The sequence below is a fragment of the Astatotilapia calliptera genome, chromosome 10, assembly GCF_964374335.1.
Source record: "Astatotilapia calliptera chromosome 10, fAstCal68.1, whole genome shotgun sequence".
NCBI classification, from domain to species: Eukaryota; Metazoa; Chordata; class Actinopteri; order Cichliformes; family Cichlidae; genus Astatotilapia; species Astatotilapia calliptera.
The window spans coordinates 29466765-29488758 of record NC_137431.1 but is presented as its reverse complement, the minus strand read 5'-3'; the positions used below and the strand labels follow the sequence as shown (position 1 = coordinate 29488758).

General features: G+C 40.2%; 1 protein-coding gene across 2 annotated transcripts in view; it reads left to right on the top strand.

The window, feature by feature from the left end:
- Window positions 1-21994, top strand: part of tmem132e (transmembrane protein 132E) — a 426314-nt gene that overhangs the window by 369801 nt on the left and 34519 nt on the right. For both annotated transcript variants that reach the window (XM_080307607.1, XM_026182492.2), the window contains exons 5-6: window positions 7402-7545; window positions 17776-17981. In XM_080307607.1, coding sequence (XP_080163733.1) covers window positions 7402-7545; window positions 17776-17981 — 350 coding nt within the window. The remainder of the gene's footprint in view (window positions 1-7401; window positions 7546-17775; window positions 17982-21994) is intronic.

Below are 21994 nucleotides of genomic sequence, written 5' to 3'. Positions count from 1 at the left end.
CATAAGAAGGAGCTCTACACTGACAACTCCTGAGGCTTTGTGCTTCTAATAACAGCTCTTGGTTATCTGTTATATATTTGCATAATTACAACAGTTCTGCATCTAAAGCTCCATTAAATATACTTGAGCTGCAGTTATGACTTTGTGTGCTTCACATCTGTTGCAACATAAGGTTCGCTTAATATCTCTGGGCTCCTTGATATTTGGGATTAGCATGCATCTTGCACCCAGATGTGTTTCGCTGCATTGCAGAAATAGATTTCTGCCTATATGGCTTTGCCCTGTAAAATGTGCAATCCAAACCAGGCTGCATGGAAGAATTTGCCACCTCTACTCTCTCCTCGCTTGGTCGAATTGTTTATTGTAATGGCTTTCAGTTGCAGTCGCTAAGCGCAGCCATCATGTAAATGCTAAAAGGAGGCATTCTTGTCATTTTATTATTTTAGTTGTTGTGGAATTTCATGGCCATCGCTAAAAATACTTCCCTGCTTGTGTTTTCAAACTAAAATGAAGAAAATGATCTGTAACAAATTGCACAATGAGACCAGTCAGGCTTGATCAATTTAAAACGTCTTCACATCAGTGGAATTTAGAGTGCTTCCAATTAGTCTATCAAGGATTGCTTGTTTTTTAGGTTTTGGCCTAAACCTAAAAAACAATTATTAGCAGGCAACATTTACTATTTCCAGATGTCAGGATCCAATATGGTCACCTTGAAAAAGGAGAGTATCTTGTAGATAGGCTTTTTTTTCATATCAAAGAGTGAGAGTGATGACCCTTCTGGTCCAGATAGAAATGTAACACACTTTCAGAACCGATGATAGAAACTATGCAAACTGAAAACAGGTGGGTCTATCAGAGCAAAAGGAGAAGTCCAACTGATCGTCGCAGATTCTTAAGTAGCTTAAGTTTAGCTCCTCTCCCCTTGAAGGTCTCCCCCTCAGGCAGCACAGAGGGGCTTCCAGCTCCTCTTCCAGCCGTGTTTAGACAACTCTGTAGAGGTCCTGTTCTCACCACTCACGTGATTGCGTGATTTCACCATGGACATCAAACTTGTGCTGAAAGCAAACATCAACTTCTGTGTCAGACTGACACAACCTTCATGTCGAGGATCATTACCGGTGATGAGAGTTGGGTCTCCTGCTATGACCCAGAGACCAAACAGCACATGCCACTAGCAGAGACTGCAGTGTCCAAGCCCGAAGCCGTCACATTAGGTCAAGAGTGAAAGCAGAAGCATTTTTTTTTTCATCTTTAAAGGGTCGAACCGTCACATCTGTGATAACGACCTCAGCTTTGGGGCAACCTGCCCCATTGCTGCAGCTTTGCTTTCTTACCCAAAATTATGCTAAGGCTAAATAGCTCCCATTTCGACACAATGGAAGAGATCCAGCATGCATCATAATGCAGAATACTGCAAGTGGTGCAAAAGTGCACTGGCAGAAGTTCAGGAACAGGACAACATAAAAGAAGTTGAGGCAAGTTTTCATGAAACTTTTTATTTGCCGCTAGTTCCACATAGTGGTGATTGTTTGTGTTTTCAAAGTCGCTGTGGTTATTTGGGGGGGACATGAGTAATTTGCTGGCTATGACTGATTGATGGTGATGGTTATGAACGTTGAATTCTCAGCACCGATCTGACCCTGCAGCAGGTGCATGTTTCTCCAGCCCTTAACAGGAACATCGTCTAGCAACAAAGTATAAACAGGATGATTTTATGACCAGATTGCAGAGTAACTATCGCAACAAACATGAACACCGCTGCATATTTATCAGTTCAACCAATGTGTCCCAAGGACTTTTTTATTAGCATCTCTTTGCTGCCCAGGTCAAGGTACTAAAATATTTAGAGCGGAAACTAATTATGTTAAGAGTACAGTGGTCAAAGAAAAACAACTCTAATGATATAACAAGAATCTGACTCTGATATTGCACATCTTTCTTCATCTTCTTCATTTTTCTGTACTCATTTTAAGCTTCGCCACAGATGCAGATCCACTAGCACTTTTCAGCTGGTGGCAAACGCCCACTTATAGCCTGTAGAACAAATCGGCTCTTTGTGAAACTGTGGATATACAGAGGCGGGAGGCGGTTCTGTCCCTAAAATACAAAAATGATGCTTCTTGTGTCACAAAGCGACAGAGATGAATGTCTAGAGTGGAGTCACGAACAGCGAACGAGGAGCGAGAACGGCGAGGACGAAGAATGAAGAAGAGCGTCTCACAGAGAGGTGGACGTCCCCGGGTTGTGTGCTAACTACAGCTCACCCGCTGCCGATGAGAGGAGGAAGGGGGAGGAAAAGGGAGGAATTACTGGTGAATTTAAAGTGTCAAAAGTGAAACAATTCCAGGGTGGTAAGGTTAAATCAACCCCGGGGCTTATTGCACATTTTGAGCTGCTATTAACACCAAACCACTAAAGCCCTCTTTCACATGACTTTTTTTTAAGAGAGAGAACTGGCAGGACGATGCAGAGGAGGGAGTAACAGTTATGCCAGATTCCCTCTTCCATTAGCTGCTCTCTGCCACAGCATCGGCCAGATGTTAAATAAAAAATGATGTTTTGCGTTGCACAAACTCTAGAGCTTCAAGTCATGTGTTATTTTCAAATGTATACGCTTGTGCATTTATAAAGACACACATCTGGCAAAAAGTATTTGCTTACATTATTCAAAGGCAGCTAGAGATGGTAATAGTTGAGCATTTTTTGTGGACTCACACGCAAAGTAAACTCGCCTCATTATTCCACAAACCCAGACCTCTGTGGGCATTTGCAACTAAGATGTGTAGAAATGGGTTGTACAACGTCTGTAATCACAACTTAGAGGAAACTGACATTACATACACACACATAAACACACAATCATCTCAAACAGAACACATTTTATAAAGTTATAAAATTGTAAAACTAAATATTACAGAATTTTTTTTTTTATTTTTTTTTAAAAGGTTATTTTTCTTGATTTATTTGGTTAAATTGGGAAACGTTCACTAACAGGGGACCTGTTATGCTTATTTCCAAGTTGACAATCTTATTGTTGGATTCTACTGGAATAGATATGCACGATTCAAAGTTGCATGATGCCAGCTCTGTCTTCTGGTTGGTTCAATTCAATTCAAAATTGTTTTGTACAGTTGACCAAAGTGCTTCACAATCGGTTAAAAACAAGAAAAAACACTAGAGAAACAAATACAGATAAATGAGAAGACAATGAATTAACAATTTAAAAAAATAAATAAAACATGCCTGATGGTTCTCATACTGAACTCGAATTAAAAGCCAAAGTAAAAAAGTGAGTTTTAAGACGCGATTTAAAAGACTGAATAGACTCTGAAGTAGGAATCTCCTCTGGCAGATTATTCCAGAGTCTGGGTGCTGCTACTGCGAAGGCCCGCTCTCCTCTACGCTTCAATCGAGACCTTGGTTGTGCTAAGAGACAATCTCGGTGCTCTTTTGGGGTCATACATGTTGAGGAGTTCGTTTAAATAACCGGGCGCCATATTATTTCAAACTTTAAAAGTAAGGTTGCCCCTCACAAGCAGCACGTGGTCTTGATTTGATACAGGCAGAGCTACAGTTCTCGGATGACGTTTTTAGAGATATCCTCCCTCTATGACATGAAAAAAATAATCAGGCTTTAGCCCAGTTGATATTTTTTTACCTGGGCCTAATGATGTCGGGTGCGCCAGTTTGAATTGTAGTTTTGTGCTTTTAAAGTCACAAAACTAATCCACTTGTGTTCAGTAAGATGACAACAGCATTTTTAATGTTTGCCATGGTGTATTTAAAAAACGGTTTCACTGCTTCCTGAAGAACTTGATAAATAAGTGAAACAATAGCCGAGCAAACTGATGACTGATCGTTGTTCTCTCTTGAATTTAGGTAAGTATAATTAGAGATCCCATTGCAGCACACATTTACTGGTAAAGTGTCTCGTGTTTTGTAATATTTACCAGATGCTGGAACAGCAAGGAGAGCTTAGGGAGGATGTCTTTCAATTAGGATTGTCCCCTAGAGTCCAGTCAGTTATCCAAGGTGGTCTGGTGTGCTTTGCTTCCCATAAATTGGCCCCACACTCTAAGCTAATAAAAAAAAAAGGCTGCTTTTCATGCCTGATGCCTTAACTTCAATAACAAAAACAAATCAGTTCTAATGCTAGAATTTGTTGAACACATTTTTTTTTTATTCCAAACAAAAGGTCTTTGAAATAGATTGTTTAATCATGGGGTTTTACTGGGATGAGAACATATTTTTGGTTAATACAACTGCCAAAAAGCATGCTGTTCCCCTAATGGTTCAGATCCTTTTAAAAGGATATAAATGCATGTGGATAATACAGATACAAGGAATAAGGTACTAGCAAGAAACTAATATAGATTTCTAATAGAGGTCAAAGAGGACCTAATAGACTTTTCTTTAAATATAAAAGAACAGAAATAAAAGCTCCACTCATGAATCTGTTATGATGCTATAGTGAAGGCATATCTTTAATATGGTTATCTCTGTGAGCTACATCTCACCCACTGGCTGTTCAAACCTTCTGTTTTTGAAGGGCAGCCAATTACTAACAAGACTGATGTAAACGGACAGAGAAGGAAACTCATGTTTTGTTTCAGAAAGTACAAAAACTTAAAATAAATAAGCATTATTTTTGGTTACTGTGAATCATAAAAAGGCTTCTCTAGTACCTTCAGTAATACCTAGTGTAATATCATGCAACTACTTCATTAGGTACACGTTGCTAGTACTGGATTGGACCCCTTTTGCCTTTTGAAGCCAAAAGGAAGCAATGAAAGCCTTAAATCTTCATGGCACAGATTCACCTGATCAGAGATTTTGGTGCATATTGACATGACAGCATCACACAGTTGGTGCACATCCGTGATGTGAATCTCCCATTCTACCGAATCCCAGAGATGCTCTTCTGGACTTGGATGTGGTGATTGTGGAGAGTGTTAACTCATTGTCGTGCTCAAGAAACCAGTTTGAGATGATTTGAGCTATGTGACATGGGTTGGGTGTGCTGTAGGTATAAAGGGATGAACTTGGTCTGCAGCAAATTTGGGTAGGCTGTGGTGTATGATGCTTATTTAACCTGAACATCAGGGGCTCAAAGTGCTCCAAGATAATCTTATATTGTCCAAGTTTGGTGAGGTGATGTAAATGTAGCCTCAGTTTCGTGTTTTAGCTGACAGGAGTTGTACACAGTGTGGTCTTCTGCTACTCTAGTCCATCGACTAAGACATTTTGTGCATTCAGAGGTGCTCCTCTGCATACCTTGGTTGTAAGGAGTGGTAATTGGAGTTACTGCTGCTGGCCATTCTCCCCTGTCCTCTGGCATTAACAAAGCAGTTTCTCTCAGAGCAATGCCGGTTGTTTGGCAGTTTCTCTTTTTTGGTTAATAAAATTGGCAAAAAGCAAAAGGGTTTTCTATCAGGTAGCACTCAGTGAAGTTACTGTTTTCTAACTCTAGTCAAGAAAGTTCTTGAAAGTTCTGTACTTGTTCTTTTTTTGCTACATCAATGATTCATGATTGAACTTTGATGGAAACGCTCACTGTTAAAGAAATGATACTATATATATATGCGCTTGCAAATCCTATTTCGTAGAGACTAAAGTACCTTGCTCTTTTGCAGTCTTAGCTGTCAATAGTCAAGACTGCAGAAGTTTATTTGTTAGTCTGAAACCCAAATAAGGACGCTGTGAATACTAGTCAAGCTCTCATCCAAATGAAGCACAAATTCTAAAGATGAGTTTGTTAACTTAGTTTGTTGCTTAGGCTGCTGCCCCCGCGACCCAGCCCCGGATAAAGCGGATGAAGATGGATGGATGGATGGATGGAGTTTGTTAACAGTAAATGCAAATTAACGCCCATTTCCACTATTTTTGAGCGGGCTGGTATTATGCAAGGGGCTCTGGTCTCAGGAAATGAAAGTTATCGGGTATATTTTTATGCACAGATTTGTACTGTTTCTGCTCTGATTTAAAGTGGAAATGTCCTTACTAATGTAAAAGAAGCCAAAAAAAAATCATGCCCCATAAAAAGTGACAGTGAGGCTGTCGCGAGTTGTATTAATTTCAAACATTTTCGGTTTTGATTAAAAATGAGCCAGCAGACACACAGGAATGACGTTCTTTTAATTCTTACTTCTGTCCTCTTTTGTGTTTGCCTTGGTCTAGATCTGCGAGTCAGAGTGTAATGAGTTGACAATTCTGTCTGATAGCAGACTGATTTTATCTCTGGTTGTGCCTATCTAAGGCATGAATTCATTTTATGATTAATTTAAGAACTGCTTGTGTGCTCACATGTGTTCCAGCGAGATTTCTGCTCATGTTCTGGGATGATGTTTGGGGGGTTTTTTTTCTTTAGCACTTATGTTCGTTTTTTTGAGGCTGCATGAAAACAAGAGAGACGTTAACTAATTAGACAGCAAACTAGCAACAACACTTCTAAACTTGAATAAGAGTGTCCAACGTGTGTGAAAGAAATGCCTTAATATAAAGCCGCCCACTCCTTTCCCTTTCTGCTTTCTACATTTTTCCTGTGTGCACCAGAGAAGAGGCAGCTGAATAAAACCTATGGAATCATGGCACAGATTTGCAGCTGTATCTGTATCATTTTCCTATTTTTTCAGGTAGTCTTTGTGTATTTGTTGTTTATGATCAAATCAAACACCATCCCAGCAGTTCGACTACGGTTGACAGATTTTTGATAATATGGGCAACTGAGACATTGCCCTATGCTGATTCAAATTCTAATTACCCTATACTTTCTCTCCTTTACCCGCATGGCTGTTGATTCAAACTAGAATAATCATGTAGCCTGTTGAATGGACAATGAATGAACAAAAATGGATGCATTAGGCCTGAATAAATGAGCTTTTCTGTCATACGTCCTCCCATTAAAAGCTATTTTAACACATTGCTCTGAAATCTCACACTGACAGCAGCACTTTCTCTCACTTTTTCCAGAGTAATTAGGATTTCAGTGACGCATCCAAGTGTGCCTTAGACTTGTGTGTTCCAGCTAGAATTGCATAAAGGTTAGGTCCGTCACAGTGCATCAGTACAGTAAATGTCTTGTTTGTCTGAATTTTTTACTCGAGGTTCTACAAAATTGGGGGGGAAAGAGGTGGTTATTACTTTTCTGTCCATTTCATCCCCATTTGGAAGAAAAGTGCGCAGAAATAAAAATGTCAGTTGATGAAATCCAATGAAAGACGTCTCAGTATAGAGTAATGAGTTCTGCTCCGCCACTGAGAGTATCACCTAGTAGGCACAGGAGCCCTGATGGTAATGGCTTTAAATGTGGACATGAGTAATACTGATGAAATATCAAGGAAAATCACTCTCTGCCTCTCACTGTTTCGTGAATGCCATGTCTATTTTTTGTCTCCGTAGGACACCGAGATTATCAACACGGCCATTCTGACCGGACGCACTGTGGCCATTCCTGTCAAAATGGTCTCGATTGAGATGAACGGGGCAGTCACTGACGTCTCGGCTTTCGTGCAGTGCAAGTCCTCAAATGAAGACATTGTTAAGGTAGGTTAAAAGTGATCTCCTCTATCCGAAAGATGCTTCCATGTCACTGCAGTCGCAACATCACGAGGAAGCTTCATTTTCGGCTGCTCAGTAGGAAGTATTGATTTGATTCTTAGTTTATTCATTGTGTTCTTTGTATGGTATCGCCACACCTACAGCATGTGTGGGAAACACTTCATTCATTGAGATCGGCTTATCTGATGTGCTGAAGTACAAAGCCCATCATCTCTTCTTGTTCTCTTAAATGTGATGACTAAAGGAAAATAATAAACAACGTCCCGGGATGCAGAACAATCTCACGCGGGAATCCAAGCTGCGAGTGCAATATCAAATCTCGTTTGTTGATTAAATAAATTAAATTGGGATCACAGCAACTTGCAGAGCACATTAGAGGCTTTGATTACACAGTTGTTATTTTCTCCACTCAGTTACAGTCGTAATAGATTGCTCTATAGGCAGATTGCATAATTGTATAGGCAGAGCAGTGAAGTGTTGCGGTGCCGTTTTGCACCGTTGATCAAAGTGATGGTGCAAGGGGAGATGTGACCTTCGTGGAAGTAAATAATGTGGGTTTTTTTCCACGCAGATACACAACGGTGCAAACAGTTCAGCTTGGATGTGGTCCCATATGCAACTTTTAATGAAGTTGTACTAATAATTATGAATGTAGTTTTAATAAATGAAACCAACAAAGAGGTTGTGTGAATTTAGAAGAAAAGGGAAAGAAAGATTAGAGAGGACTGAATGTGCTAACTCAAAAATATCTCAGTACGCAATAAAGCAGTCCCCGAGGGCACAAAAGTCTCATGTTATGAGGGACAAATGAGATGAATCAAATACAATCAACCCCATTCGGAATGTCTTTTGTCCATCCGTGTGTATAAAAAACTATTTATGTAAAAAGGGAAAACAAACTAACATTTTTAATTAAAATAAAATCGTTTGCCTTAGTTTTAGTTTTCACTGTGAGCCATGTCCTCATGTGTCCCTGCCAAGTAAGGTTTCTCATCAATACAAACATGTAATACACAAATAGCAGCGCAGAGATATTTCAACTGCTTCACCTACGGCTGCCTCGTGTAAATACACTAGACTTGGAGGGAAACAGCCATCAGTGAGCAGCAGGTCGCAGTGTAATAAGCTTTAACTGTCTGGATTATTGTTCTGTGGTACTGTGTGTGTGTGTACACATATATATACAGTACATGTGTAATAATCTTCTGCATTTTTTTTTTTTTTAATGGCTTTGTGATCACACGTTAACCCGAAAGCTCATCTTTTCTTTCCTCAAAGGAAAGTTATTTCCTGTTGGTGTGTTGAGATGCAATATGAGGTTGATGTAGTTATCTGCCACCGTATTTTTCGGACCATAAAATGCACCGGATTATAAGGCACACTGTTGATGAACGGGTCTGTTTTCATACATAAGGCACACCGAATTATAACTCCCATTATGCGAAACAAGCATTAGCATTCATCCTCCAGCTTCACTGTTTATGTTATGCTAACATAGCTGTGTTGCTAGCGATCATGTAGCACATCATTATATACCAGCTAGCCCAAATTCAGTAACCCTACAAAAGTCACTGCTGTTTAGTTTTCTGTCTTCATTTAAGTTGGAAGTGATAGCAGAGCTGTACATTTAAATTTTTTCATAAATCTCTCAGTCAGAACATGCTATATCATGTTTAGGTGGAAGCTAGCAAGCTAACTTCCTGCTAACTTCTAACTTTGTTAAATTTAATGAATTCTGTTTTCATGGATGCCTGAGTGTTAAACATAATTGTTATGCCTGGTAAAGCAGCAACACTGATCATTTTATTAAAGATGCAAGAATTTAGATAGTTTTTAACTCTCAGTGATGTCGCAGTGTTCGTTTGACTTTGGGATCTGAAGCGGACGGAGTTTTGGACCCAGATTACTTCGCAAAGCTCCTGACTACGGTAGCTGTAATGCTCCGACAATCCATCAAGCGGTTCAGCTTCGTAGCTTACCAAAGTCGTACTAAAACATTTTTTGACAGAATTTTGAGCGCCGTGTACCACATAAAATCCAGAATTCATACATAAGGTGTACTGGATTATAAGGATTTTAAGTGCGCCTTATAGTGCGGAAAATACGGTAATTATGTGACAGTGCTTTTCAGGCCATGTTGCAGCAAAGTAATGTTCCCCAGTCAGTCAACCAAAAGTTTGCTAAAACAGCTTGTTTCTAACAGCCTCATGAACATCCAAAAAAAGGATTACTGTGAACCGTGAATCACATGAAGCTGCTCAGGTAGAATCAAGAATAAAAAGTACGAAGCTGGAAATCTCCGTAACAGGTCCCCTTTAAATATGACCGCATTAATTTCCTTCTATTTCAAGAATCCATTCTGTGCAGAAGTGTCTTTTGTTCATTGAATAGTAAAACTATCATATCCATTCAGACTAATGAAATCCTTTGCAGCACTTTAGCAGCTCCTGAAGGTCAAGTGAGGCAGGTTTGATTACGGATTTTACAGACTGAGGCCATGAAGCAGAATCAGACGCCGGCTTTTATCACATCAGCTGGGACTGGTCGGTATCTGTTCTTTTTAACAGACCCGTATCTGTCCAATATATTTTCACTCTGATATACCGAACTAACTAATGTTAGCCACCTCACACGTTCCATGCTATCTTGTAAATAAATTGGTCCCAATTAATGGCTTGGATGCTTGAGGGAGAATGGATTAATTTATGGCTTTCCAGTAGCGACTTGTTCCTTAAAGGTGGGAGGGGCTCCAGTGGCGGTGCATTGTTTTGTATTGTACTGTCACTAGAAAAGAACAGGTGTTGCTTGGGGACGACTGGCCTCAGCTTGTCATTTATCATTTTTCATTATCCTTTAAAGACAAGGCGCTGGGCCATGTGATATTGAGTGGGCTTGCTTCAGTGATCCTGCCATTGAACGTTCGAGGCTAATTTAAAACGAGCCCTTCAAGCCCAGGAAACGCACGAGTCATGACAGTTCAATAAAACGAGCCGCGGAAAGCAGAAATAAGAGACTCACGCTGTGCCTGATAAAGGTCCAACACTCCATTGTGCTGTTGTTGTTTTTAATACCGCACACATTAATCTCGTGCCAAAAGTAATGCCAATCTTTTCTAATCACATTTTCTTCTTTTACTTCAGACATTCTAGTTCTTTCCAAAGGTTCGTCACAGCCCCCATAGCCTCCTGACTTAAGACTGCAACTGAAACAGCAGTTAAACTAAAGTTATTTCCGAGACGATGTCTCCGAATGAGCCTTTATTTTCAGGCAAACGCTCATTTGGATATTTGCCAACCCCTCAGGCTGTTGTCGTTTTTTTTCCAGCTTGAGGGTAAAAATAGGTGAGAGGCTGTCATTTTTCTTTACAGACACTTTTATTTCTTAACTCTTTGGCAGTAACTAAGGTGCAGCGAGCATCAAGAGCCTGTGGCAGATAAGCCAACCTGCATGTGCACAGTTGTATTTGTGCGCATGTGCAGCTGCAGGAGTAATTATTCAGGTACCTTAGTGAGACAAGGTGGGACAAAATAAAGGAAAAGGGGTTAAGGGAGTCTGTTAGGAGGTCTGAGGAGTATTTGACAGCCACTCACCGACCATCCATTCCTGTGCCGTTGTGACTCGTATTCCCCGTCTGAGGCCACAGATAAGACCTTGAGCCTACACGTCATATCTCACGCTATATAGCGTACCATCCTCCCAGCTTCACTTCCATATTAGTCTGATGTACTTACCTTTAGTACAAATTTAGCTTCCAAAGGACAAGAAAAAGGCTTATAAAATCAGAAATCACTGCTTGCCCTTTCTGCTGTGCGCGTGAACATCCTTGCAGCTCAGGTTGGAGTTTGTTTTAACAACTTGGTGGGATTTGGCTCTTAAGGAGATGTTGTGGTCCTTGTTTTTGGTTGAGCTTCTTAGCGCTCATTAAGGCTCATCCTGTAATGATATTTTTCACCAAAAAAAAAGTGCTTTCCACTTGGGGAATTATCTATGTGATGATGTACCTGTGTACAAATTCAGGTCAGTAATATAATGCTTGTCCAAGTTTAATGTGGCTAAAACTGACCGACCTGCACAGAGCCGTGACCTCCACCCCAAGCGAGACCTCTGGGAACTGAACGCTGGCTGTGAGCAAGTTTGCTGACCGCAGGTCGACCTCACTAATGCTCTTATGGCTGAGTAGAACCAAATGCCTGCAGTCAGGTTCCATCCTCTGTTGGAAGGCTTAAAAACAGTAAAGTGGAGACAGACTGGCAGATTATGAATTGCTCTGGATTTAAATGTCTTACAATTCATGGCAGGAGCACAAGGTTTTTGGAAACAGTATTTTTTTTTTTTTTTTTTTAAGATATGCAGGGTGCATTTTAAAAGTTCTGCCTACACTGTACAATTCAGATGAAAGTAACTTTTCAGTGTTGCGAGGCTGAAGTGAAGACTCGTCTGATTTGATATGCAGGCAAAAATTCCTGTGATGTATTCTGCCTCAAAACCTCTGCAAATAAAACCAAACTACTTGGATGACTAGAGTTGAGTTCTTCTATATTAAGAAGTCCATGTTTACTCATTACTTCTTGCATTATGAAAAATATATTAAAAAAAAGAATGTGGATATTTTATTACATCCAAACAAAAGGCCCCAAAGTTTCCAGAACAACAGATCATTTTCACACTCAACACCATCAATCCTGCCAACAACAGGATAATGGGGACTGGCTCATTTAGCTAACAGAGCTAAATGAACTCAGTGTTTGCACTGCTCTTGAAGCCAGGAAACATTCATCACACAGAGACAAACTTCATTGCAGCTACAAGACACAATTCCAGTAATCCTAGCCATATGTCAAATTTGATTTCGGTGCTAATTTAATACATGCATTATTCCTAAACGGAACCTCAATTTGGCAGAAAGTCCTGTGGAGTCATTTAGTGAACATTTAAATTTCAAAATAAAATCTGGCGTGATTGGGGTTTCTTTTTGAAAATGCAATCCACACAGGAGAAATGTGTGAAGGTCTTCAGGACGGCAACATTTCCCAACCAGAGCAACTCATTCTTTGCTATGTGTGTCTTTGTCTGATAAACTTCAATCAAATCAGAAGTTGCGTGGTTTAATTGAAGCTTGCATCTTTTGAGCACCACCAACATAAAAGTCGAGGGGGGACTGCAACCTTTCTAAAACCAAAATATCTGTTGATCTGTCCATCCATCAAATAATGAGTGTGATAGGACTTGACCTAAGCAGCTAAAGAAGGGCAGGAGACAGATGCTGTCCAGTGTAGCGAGTGATTTATTCATCATTTTTGTGACCAAGCAATATTTACAAAAATAAATAAGAAACTCAACTCCATTATTAATCAGTTCAAATAAACATAACTGAACTTAAATCAACGGAAATTAAGGTCACATGCACACAGCTACACTGACCTGATCCTTCCTCCTCGAACACCTGCGTTCATCAGCTTAAATAGTCCACTTAACCAAACAATCTCACCCCTGTACTACTCCATTACATAGGTAAGACAAACATTTCCCTACTCAAACGTATACTGCTACTCTTCCCTAGCAATAAAAATCTACAGTGTAATCGATACATATTACAACAATAAATCAATTTCTACATAAACACACTCTAAAATCAACTTTATTAAATTACAAGGATTCTCCCCCTTCTTCACCTGGTCTCTTCCTGTGACCTCAGACTAACCAGGAAACTATAAATACAGGAAGTGAAGCTACATTTCCTCCTTTTGATCCTGGAACACAGGTAGGTAAGGTGAGTTCAAGCTAGACAAATTAACATTTTAAATAAAGAACATGTTAACTTAACAAACTTGTCAGAATTGACTTAAACCAAGATGTTACATTACATAGTCTGTAAAAGTGCAAAACGTAAATAAACCTGGGATAGTACATGTTTGCCTACTACAGAATACATATGAGATATGGCTAAATCAAAACAAAAATGTTCACTGAAAATATCAAGGTTTTAACTCTGGACAAAAGGTGTTCTCACCCCCTTTGTCATAATGAGTAAACATAAAAAAGTTTAAGATTGATGTTGATACTGTTGCTATTTTTTAAACATAATTACATGTTGTTGCTCTCACTAATGCCATGTTCAATACTGAGCTAATTAGGGGTGGGGGTGAGTTTTATTTACCCAAAAATGCAAAAATATACAAAATGAACTAACAATACAGGAGGTTTAAGAAAGAAATGCCCGATTAATAACTTAAGATAGCTCTGAACCAACTGTTAAACAAAATAAAACTGATTTAACACAAGAAAAGGAGGCGACTTTAATAATTGGCTGATCAGAACAGGGGAATGCAAATACGAACAAGTCATCTAACAGCAAAGAAGCACAACCAACACTTAGTTTAATAGTCACGTCAAATTAATAATAATCAACACAAGACTAAGCAAATAGGTAACTTGCAAGTCAAAGAAAATATACAACATTTAAGATAAATTATTTAACTAATCTACCCCCCATGAGAGACCTGCATTTGGTACGACCCATTCTGCAGCTAGCTAGCTGTGCGTGCTACAAATACAACTAATATATTTTAACAAGTAAAATACATTTATAAAATAAACGTATGCATGGGGGCTTCACAACTTCACAGTTGTGTGGCTGCAGGTGCTGCAATCACAATAACATTTTCAAATCTTTGTGTCTTTATGTTATACCCACTAATAATCAGCACCCATGACCATCGCAGACTAAAATCAGGTTTAATCAGTCTGCACTCGTCAGCCGGGCCACCAGAGGTTCTTTCACTCGTTGCTCCTCAGACTGTGAATGTTTGTGAGCATTTTCTGTGGCTTCAGAGGAGATTTTACAAATCAGATCAAATAACTGCAGTGAGGATCACGTTATCGTTGCTTTTAGCTGGACATTAATACATTTCAATGCGAAGCTTGTGTTACAAATGGGTGCTAAAATGTTTGTGGTATCTATGAGGCGGGGGGGGGGGTGAAAAATGCAGTCGAGCTGCGTTACGAGAGAGGCAGAATTCAGATTTTTAACCACCAAGGCTTAAAAGTCTTGGTACCGCAGACCTCTGCTGCTTTGTGTCTCTCTTCTCCCTCCAAATTTGTGGCAGTTCAGTGCTAAATAGCTAAAGTACCCCTTGACAGGGTCCCATGTAAATAATGGGCTGATGCCATAATGGCAGTAAATCTACATTAGATGTCTGAATGCCCGAGATGCATCAAAATTATGGCTCAAGTTTCACAATGGATTTCCTAAACAAATGTTTTAAACTGCTGTCAACGCAGAATGTGGGTGAACAGAGGACTTTGCAACATTAGTGACCCCCGGGGGAGCTGTCACATTACAGTGGCATTAGAGCATTGCTCACCCCAAGGGCAGATGCCACTGCCTATAGTGGAACAGTTAGGTATATTAATTGAGTTAATGTTATGGAATAAAAGCATGAAAGGATCGTAGGTGTCTTCGCCTGTATTGACGCAGTCGGTCTCTGTGTGCGCTCTCGTGACCAGCGCACGACCAAATGCAGCACTTGCACTTGTCCCGATGATCTGTCTCCACCCAGGCAATCTGCTGGCACCATGGAAGATGCCACAGCGCATTAGCAGCGCTGTAACGGCATGTGGTGGCTCAGTGTGTGAAAGCCCTCCTCAGCAAGCCCCCACAGGGCCACTGATACCCAGAGTTGCTAACAGCTTTTGACTTGCAATTAGCCAGCCAAGTTTATCAGCAGCAATAGCTGCAGGAGCTGAAGCAGTGCTGCAGCTCGAGCGTGTTTGTGTGCGCGTGTGGCCGTTTGTCTGTCCGTGACTCGAGGGTATAACGGAATACGTGTCAGGCAGATATTCTCAACGCTACACGAAGAAAGCCATGCTGTGATTAATCAAAGGTGGCCGGGGTTATTGTGTTGACTTACTTCTTTTTTCTTTTTCTTTTTTTTTTCGGTAACTCAGTTCATCCAGATAAGGCTACACATCAACAGACAGGGCAATAACATGAATTCGGTGGTAGCCCATAAGGTCAGAACCTGCAAAATTGCATTAACTGAACCAGAGGGAAAGACTGTCATCTTAAGAAGTCCTTCCAGCACCCACCCCTCCTCCATCTCTGGCCTGTCTGCATGTGGGGAATTATATTACCCAGACCTCCTCCCAGTTATGATGAATCCCCAGCCCTGAGAAGACTGGCCAGCCCGACCTCCATTTGCGGGAGATTAGATCCTCTGATTACAATGCCAGCTACCTCCCAACACTAGATAAATCTTCAGTGGAAGCCCAAAAGCAAAGCCCTCCAGATCCATTGCAGTTAATAATTTAGTGTTCGAAGCGGACAAGTATTTATGATAATTCAAATGGAGCGGGAGATTTTTGACTGGACGGAAAACCTAAAGAATGGTTTCAAGTTAAAAATGGCATTTGCAAAGACTTAAATTTAGAAGTGTCCACATATTGAATTCATACTCGGTGTCATTGCTGCGCCACAAATGATATCCCATAATAAGAGTGTCTCGTGAAAGCTGAAATGTGTGAATATATTTATCTATGTGCCCAAAGGTGTTATGAACTAAAGTTCATGTAAAATGTCACATTGCTGTCAGCACTCTTATTATATAAATAATGTGCTTGCCTAAAAGCTTTTCTTGGCATATTGTGTGTCTGTATAATTGTTCATAGATCATTACGATGGGAATGGGCAAGAGAGGTGGCGGGGTTGGGACGTGGCTCGAATGCACGATTTGCACTGAGCGCGCTTAGCGCTGGGTTACTTAGAAGCACTAATATGACTGCATGAAAGATGCAAATTAGATTAGAGAAAAGCATTTTGTTTACAACACTTGTCCACAGCAATGTGCCGTCAGGATCGGAAACTGCAGAGCTTCAGTCTGATGTAATCTAAGAAGCTCTCGTCTGGTCTGCTGCGTACCAACATTTTAAACATTCTGGTCATTGTTTATACATCCCGATATATTTTAAAAAGTTCATTAGAAGCTGCATGGCTGTTACACAGTTGCAGTTTTTTAGTGTTCCTGTAGTTTATTTTAACAAGATTCTCGGCCAGTAGAACTAAGACAAACGAATGGATACTTAAAAAGCTTCAGACACCGAAAATCCGAAAATGTAAACGTCGCGCTAAAGTTACCGCTGATTTTGATTGATTGGTTTCATACTTCTGCCTCGTGCTATATTCACACTGCTTGTAAAAACATACAAAAAAGAGTAAGCCGAGCACGGCCACCTACGCTGACGCAACTACCCTCTCCAACCATCCCTGGGCTCTTTATGTGTGTTATATGTGAGAACACTGAAGCATGTGATGGTTGATGCTTCACCCCATTATTGCAGCAATGAAAAAAGCTTTTCGAGCATCACACAGCGACAAGTGTCAGGTTGTTGCTTCACATAGCAGGTTTCCACTGGAAAAAGCTTCATAACCCGTCACCTTTTGCCCAAGTAGTGTGAACACAGCACAAGCATGGCAAAATCTGCTGATGCCTGGTTAGATGGGGTGAAGATTTGCAAACTCTGGAGCCTCTGAATAGAAACACTGTTCTGTGCACTGTGACAAAACCGTTTCTTTTGTAACCCCAACACCGTCTAGTCAGTGAGGATTTTGTGATATCTATATGCAATAGAGTTAAAGCATTAAAATATCATGTTTAAAAATGTCAGTCGTCACATATCTTGTGAGAAATGGGGGTTTTATTGCGATATTCATAATCCACAGACTCACTAAAGAGTTTTCATTAGAACTATTTCTTTAATATAAGGCAGTTCCTGGATAATCCTGAAAATCCATCATCTGGAAATTGACTGTTAAGCCTGTCATTTCCTCCAAAGATCTCCTGAAACAATTTTATCTACTCATGGTATTAGGTTAAAGGTTATAAGCAGTGAAAGGTATCTTTAAATCAAATCCTCAAAGTTAAAACTGTGTGTATACCGCAAGTCAAACCTGTTTTTCTTGTCATTTTGCTTGGACAAAACAGTTTGAGAAAAATGAAAGCAAAGATGTGAGATGAACTTTCACATCACAGTCAAATGCACAGCTGTGTATTTGCTCTGCTGGAGGCATCAACCTTGAAATGCTCAAGCATGAATTGTGGTAGTGACACCTGCATCCATACCGAGCTGTTTATCATCACACATCGCTTAGACTCTCTGCCACCGACGTGACCATTAACATATAGATAGTCTCTGACTTCTGACCGTGATCTGTCCCAGGTGTCCATGAATTGTGACTACGTGTTCGTCAATGGGAAGGAGACACGGGGCTCCATGAATGCCAGGGTCATCTTCAGCTATGAGCACCTGAGCGCGCCGCTGGAGCTGACCGTCTGGGTTCCCAAACTTCCCCTGCAGGTTGAACTTTCTGACAACAATCTGAGCTTCATCAAAGGCTGGAGGGTCCCCATTCTGCCCGACCGCAGGTGAGCCTCAAGTCCACCCTAAAACAGATAACATGCAATGTTGGAGACATCACAGTTCTCTACGATAACATCACAGTATTCAATAGATAGGAATAGTTTCTTTGTACGCTCTATATTGTTGCTCACACATGTTTTGGTTGTTTAGAACGTATCTGTGTGTTTATATTTTGCTGTGTTGTGTCATTATAGCAATTTTACAGTGTTCCCACTATTCACACAAATCCATCCTTTTATAATTGGTAGGTCAAAAGAACATATTCATCCATTTTTCCTGCATCCTTTGTGTGGTTTCAAATTACACCGGTAGCATATCAGAAGTAGAGTGTGCTTTGAAAAGGGCCTTCTTTACCTGCTCTGTGCAGCTTTTGTGAAAATTAGACCCGTTGCTATTTTAAGGTGCACAGAGATCCACTTCTGGGATGTGTTGTGGTACATCTGGTGGAGACTCAACCTCTGTTTTGAATGGATGCGATCATCTCCTGCCGCCACTGCAGACCCAGAACAAATCATAGCCGTGACGAGTGTATTTCAGGGTTTTGTCGTTCCCTTTATGAAACTTCAGCCAGACAGGCTTCAAAGATTTTGCTCTTTTCCAATGAGAAGCACATTGTTGTTTCTTCTGTATAGTTGTATAAAAAAAAGAAAGTGTCATTTTAGGACATGATAGAAATCATGCTTGTTCGGTCTTTTTCTAATTTTACTGTTTAAAACTTTAAAATTTAACATGCTGAATGAGGCCTGTAGAGTCTGATTGCATGGTCTAACCTTGGGGTAAGGTTTCTGGGAGCCACTCTTGGGAAGTTGTGGGATAGTGTTTAACACACATCTGAATCCTCAAGACCAAAGTGCACAAACTTTGAGGTGCTTTCACTTGCTGAAACAACAGCTAATCAAGCTGTTACTTCAAATTTTAATTCCTATAGAAGCTGTAAGGGTGATGGTAGTGGCACAACAAAATATGATGTGAAGTTTATCTAAATCATTTAAAGACCTGCTAAGGACCAGAGGATTTTTTTTATTATGTCATGATGCATAAACATTACAGCTGAAACTTTCACTGCACTCTTTATACTACAACAGCAGCCACCACCGCTCATGCTCTTTCACATGAAGGTAAATTAAACACAAACTGCTCAACTGAACTGTGAACATAATGGAACAAAAACACCACAACTCAGTAAGACAGGGTAAGCACGAGAATAAATGCATGTTAACGTCTATAATTTGCTACTGCAAAACCACAATTTCTCTGATGTGCCAGATCTGAGTGCTACAGCGGCTAGTGCAATCTATAGTATGGACGTTTAATTAAATGGATTAGGTTAAATAGATTAACTTGTACTTAATCTGTTTAATTGCTATGAGCGTTTACAGTACAAAGAGTCTGGAAAATGTATAATGGTGTCCACAAAAATAAGATCTAAGATGTGGATAACAGCAGTTTTCCTTTGGTTTAAAGTTTTTTCTGCATTGACGCAAGCTGTGAAGAATTGAACGTTACATATAATAGTATGTTTGAAGGGAGTAATTTAACACCTCGTTGCTGTCTTTTCTGTTCTAAACTAAACCCTATGGAAAAAAAAAAAAAAGAATAGAGCAGGAAAATATTCAGTGGAGAAAAATCTATTTTGAAAATATCTTATTTTTGTACATGATTACATGAAGACTCATTATCCAAAGTGCATGGTACCCTGCAGTCTCACACATTAGAAACTAAAAAGCTGTCCAGCCTCCATTTCTGTTATGCTGTTATTTTACGGGTAGTTGCCTGTTTTGGCCCAATTAGGTGCTCTGGCTCAGTTACACAGCAGACGTGTACCTTACAAAAAGAAGCTTTCAAGTGCAAATTGATCCACTAAGGTTTGTCATGTATGTGTCAGACCCATCTGAACCCATTTTTCACAACAGGTTCGAGACAAAGGCTTAATTTGTCTTTGAGTTAAGAACACAGAAACATTTTTTGCTCCAAATATTTCTTGTACTTCCAGGTAGATAATGATGTTTTTGGGCAGTCTGTGGGAGTCATTTGGGCTTCTACTCATGGCCCAAAATGATGGTTAGAGTTAAACAGTTGTTATTATATTTCCAAGAAACTCCTTCACACCTGTGTACTTTTCCTCCAAATACCTGTGACTAAAGTACTGTGATATGGTCACCTGCACTCAATCAAGAATTGTAGGGTGTTCAGGCCAATTGCCCTTGTGTCAGTGTTATCAAAAATTGTGTCAGCAGAAAGGATCCAGCAGGCTATGAAAAACTAAACTGATGCCTGCAAACCTTAAAAATATGACGCTTGACACGGCACCAGCTGGAGATTGAGGGTTTTGGAATCGAGACCTCTGTGAAGAATGCGGACCTAGTAAAGGAACCAAGGCTCATTTACAATATTGCAGCGCTTATATCATGCAAGAAGCAGTAGCAAACGAGCCCACAACTTCACAACAAATGTTTAATGGGAGCATTAACACTCGCACGGGTGGCTGCTGTCGTTGCTGCCGGAGTACATCACTGTAGACCAATTCCATTTCTACCAAAGCTGAATACAAATGGCATGCTTATGGGGTTGTTTGAAGAATGAAGGTATTTCAGATGATTTAGAGGACTTGAAAAACACCTTGCATAGCCTTATATTTCAAATGTGCTATGGAAGGTATCTTATTTTGACATGCAAAATGTGTCTTAAATGCCCCCCTTAGCACCATTTATTCATTTATTTGTTGTAGGTCCAGTCTATAATAGTACAAATGCTGTGTTTGTGCTTTTATCAGTGTTGTGTGTTACGTTCCAATGGCGTTTTTGCCATTTGTCCAGCACGCCTCACCGAGCCAGCAATCTTATGTGACGTAACTCCCATTATCGCCTTTGTTACCCACATTTTGTGAATTTCAATAGATGCAATAGTTGGTTCAAGCAAATGGCTACGGCTTTAGCAGTCGGTTTCTCTTAAGCGTGCATCTCTACAATTCTTCCAGCCCATTTTCTATGCATATAACTTCCCCTCTGACTTCATAAAAACAGTCATCAAAGACCCCTTGCGAGCCATTTGCGGTTGCTGTGATTGCCACACAGCTAGGCCAGAGGAATTCATTTCGGTGTTCCTTTTTTGCATGCTGTCATTTGGATTTACTTTCATTCTTTACTTTTTCCTGTAGTCCTGTGCCACATCAGGAAACCGCAGACAAAGGCGGCTTGCATCTTTCTTGATGGTGCCACATATGGACTGCTGAAGCTGTTAATACACACTAGAATGGCCTCCCCACAGGAGTCTGTGTTTTCAGTCATATTTCTATTGTTGAGATTGAACACATCTTTTCATGTTTGCTACGGAGCATATTGGGCTTTTTCCTGTCGTCTGATGCATATCCATATCAGCTCTCCCAGCAGCAATGACTGAATATTTAATCATGAAATATGCTGTAATTACGTGGTACCCACACCTTGAAACGAAATGCTACTTCACCGCATCTATATCTGCCCGTGTTTGCATATCTTGATGCTGTACTTCACATGTATCATCCCAGAGTGTCTATGAAGCATCTATCTGTGAATCATAATGGATTAAAGCTAGAAAAGCTGCTAAAAACCCCTTAAAAAAGGCCCATGTTTATCTCGTTGTACACATGGAAAGCTCACATACGGCCGCATGGGGGTTTCAGACATTCCTCACGTTAAATGTCAAACATCTCTTTCGAAAACATCAGGTTATGCAGACGAGAGATTTTAAGCCCTGAGAGAAATGAAGCCAATGTGGAGGTGCCAAAAATTGCATTTCCTCTGATAACTACTTCAGTCTGGCTCCAGAGGTCTCTTTAGTTAATTTCCCCTTGAAGAGAGCCGTGTAGGAACTGTTTTGTGTCTAGTGGACCTCTCGATGTTTGTGCTGTTATGGCTAGATATGTATAGGCTTTTCTTGTGTTTTAATTTAGTGTTACGGTTCAGCAATTAGCAGGTTTCTTGTGCCTTTTTTCCACTACTCGACTAGGTTTTTAGTAGGGGTGCAACGATACACAAAA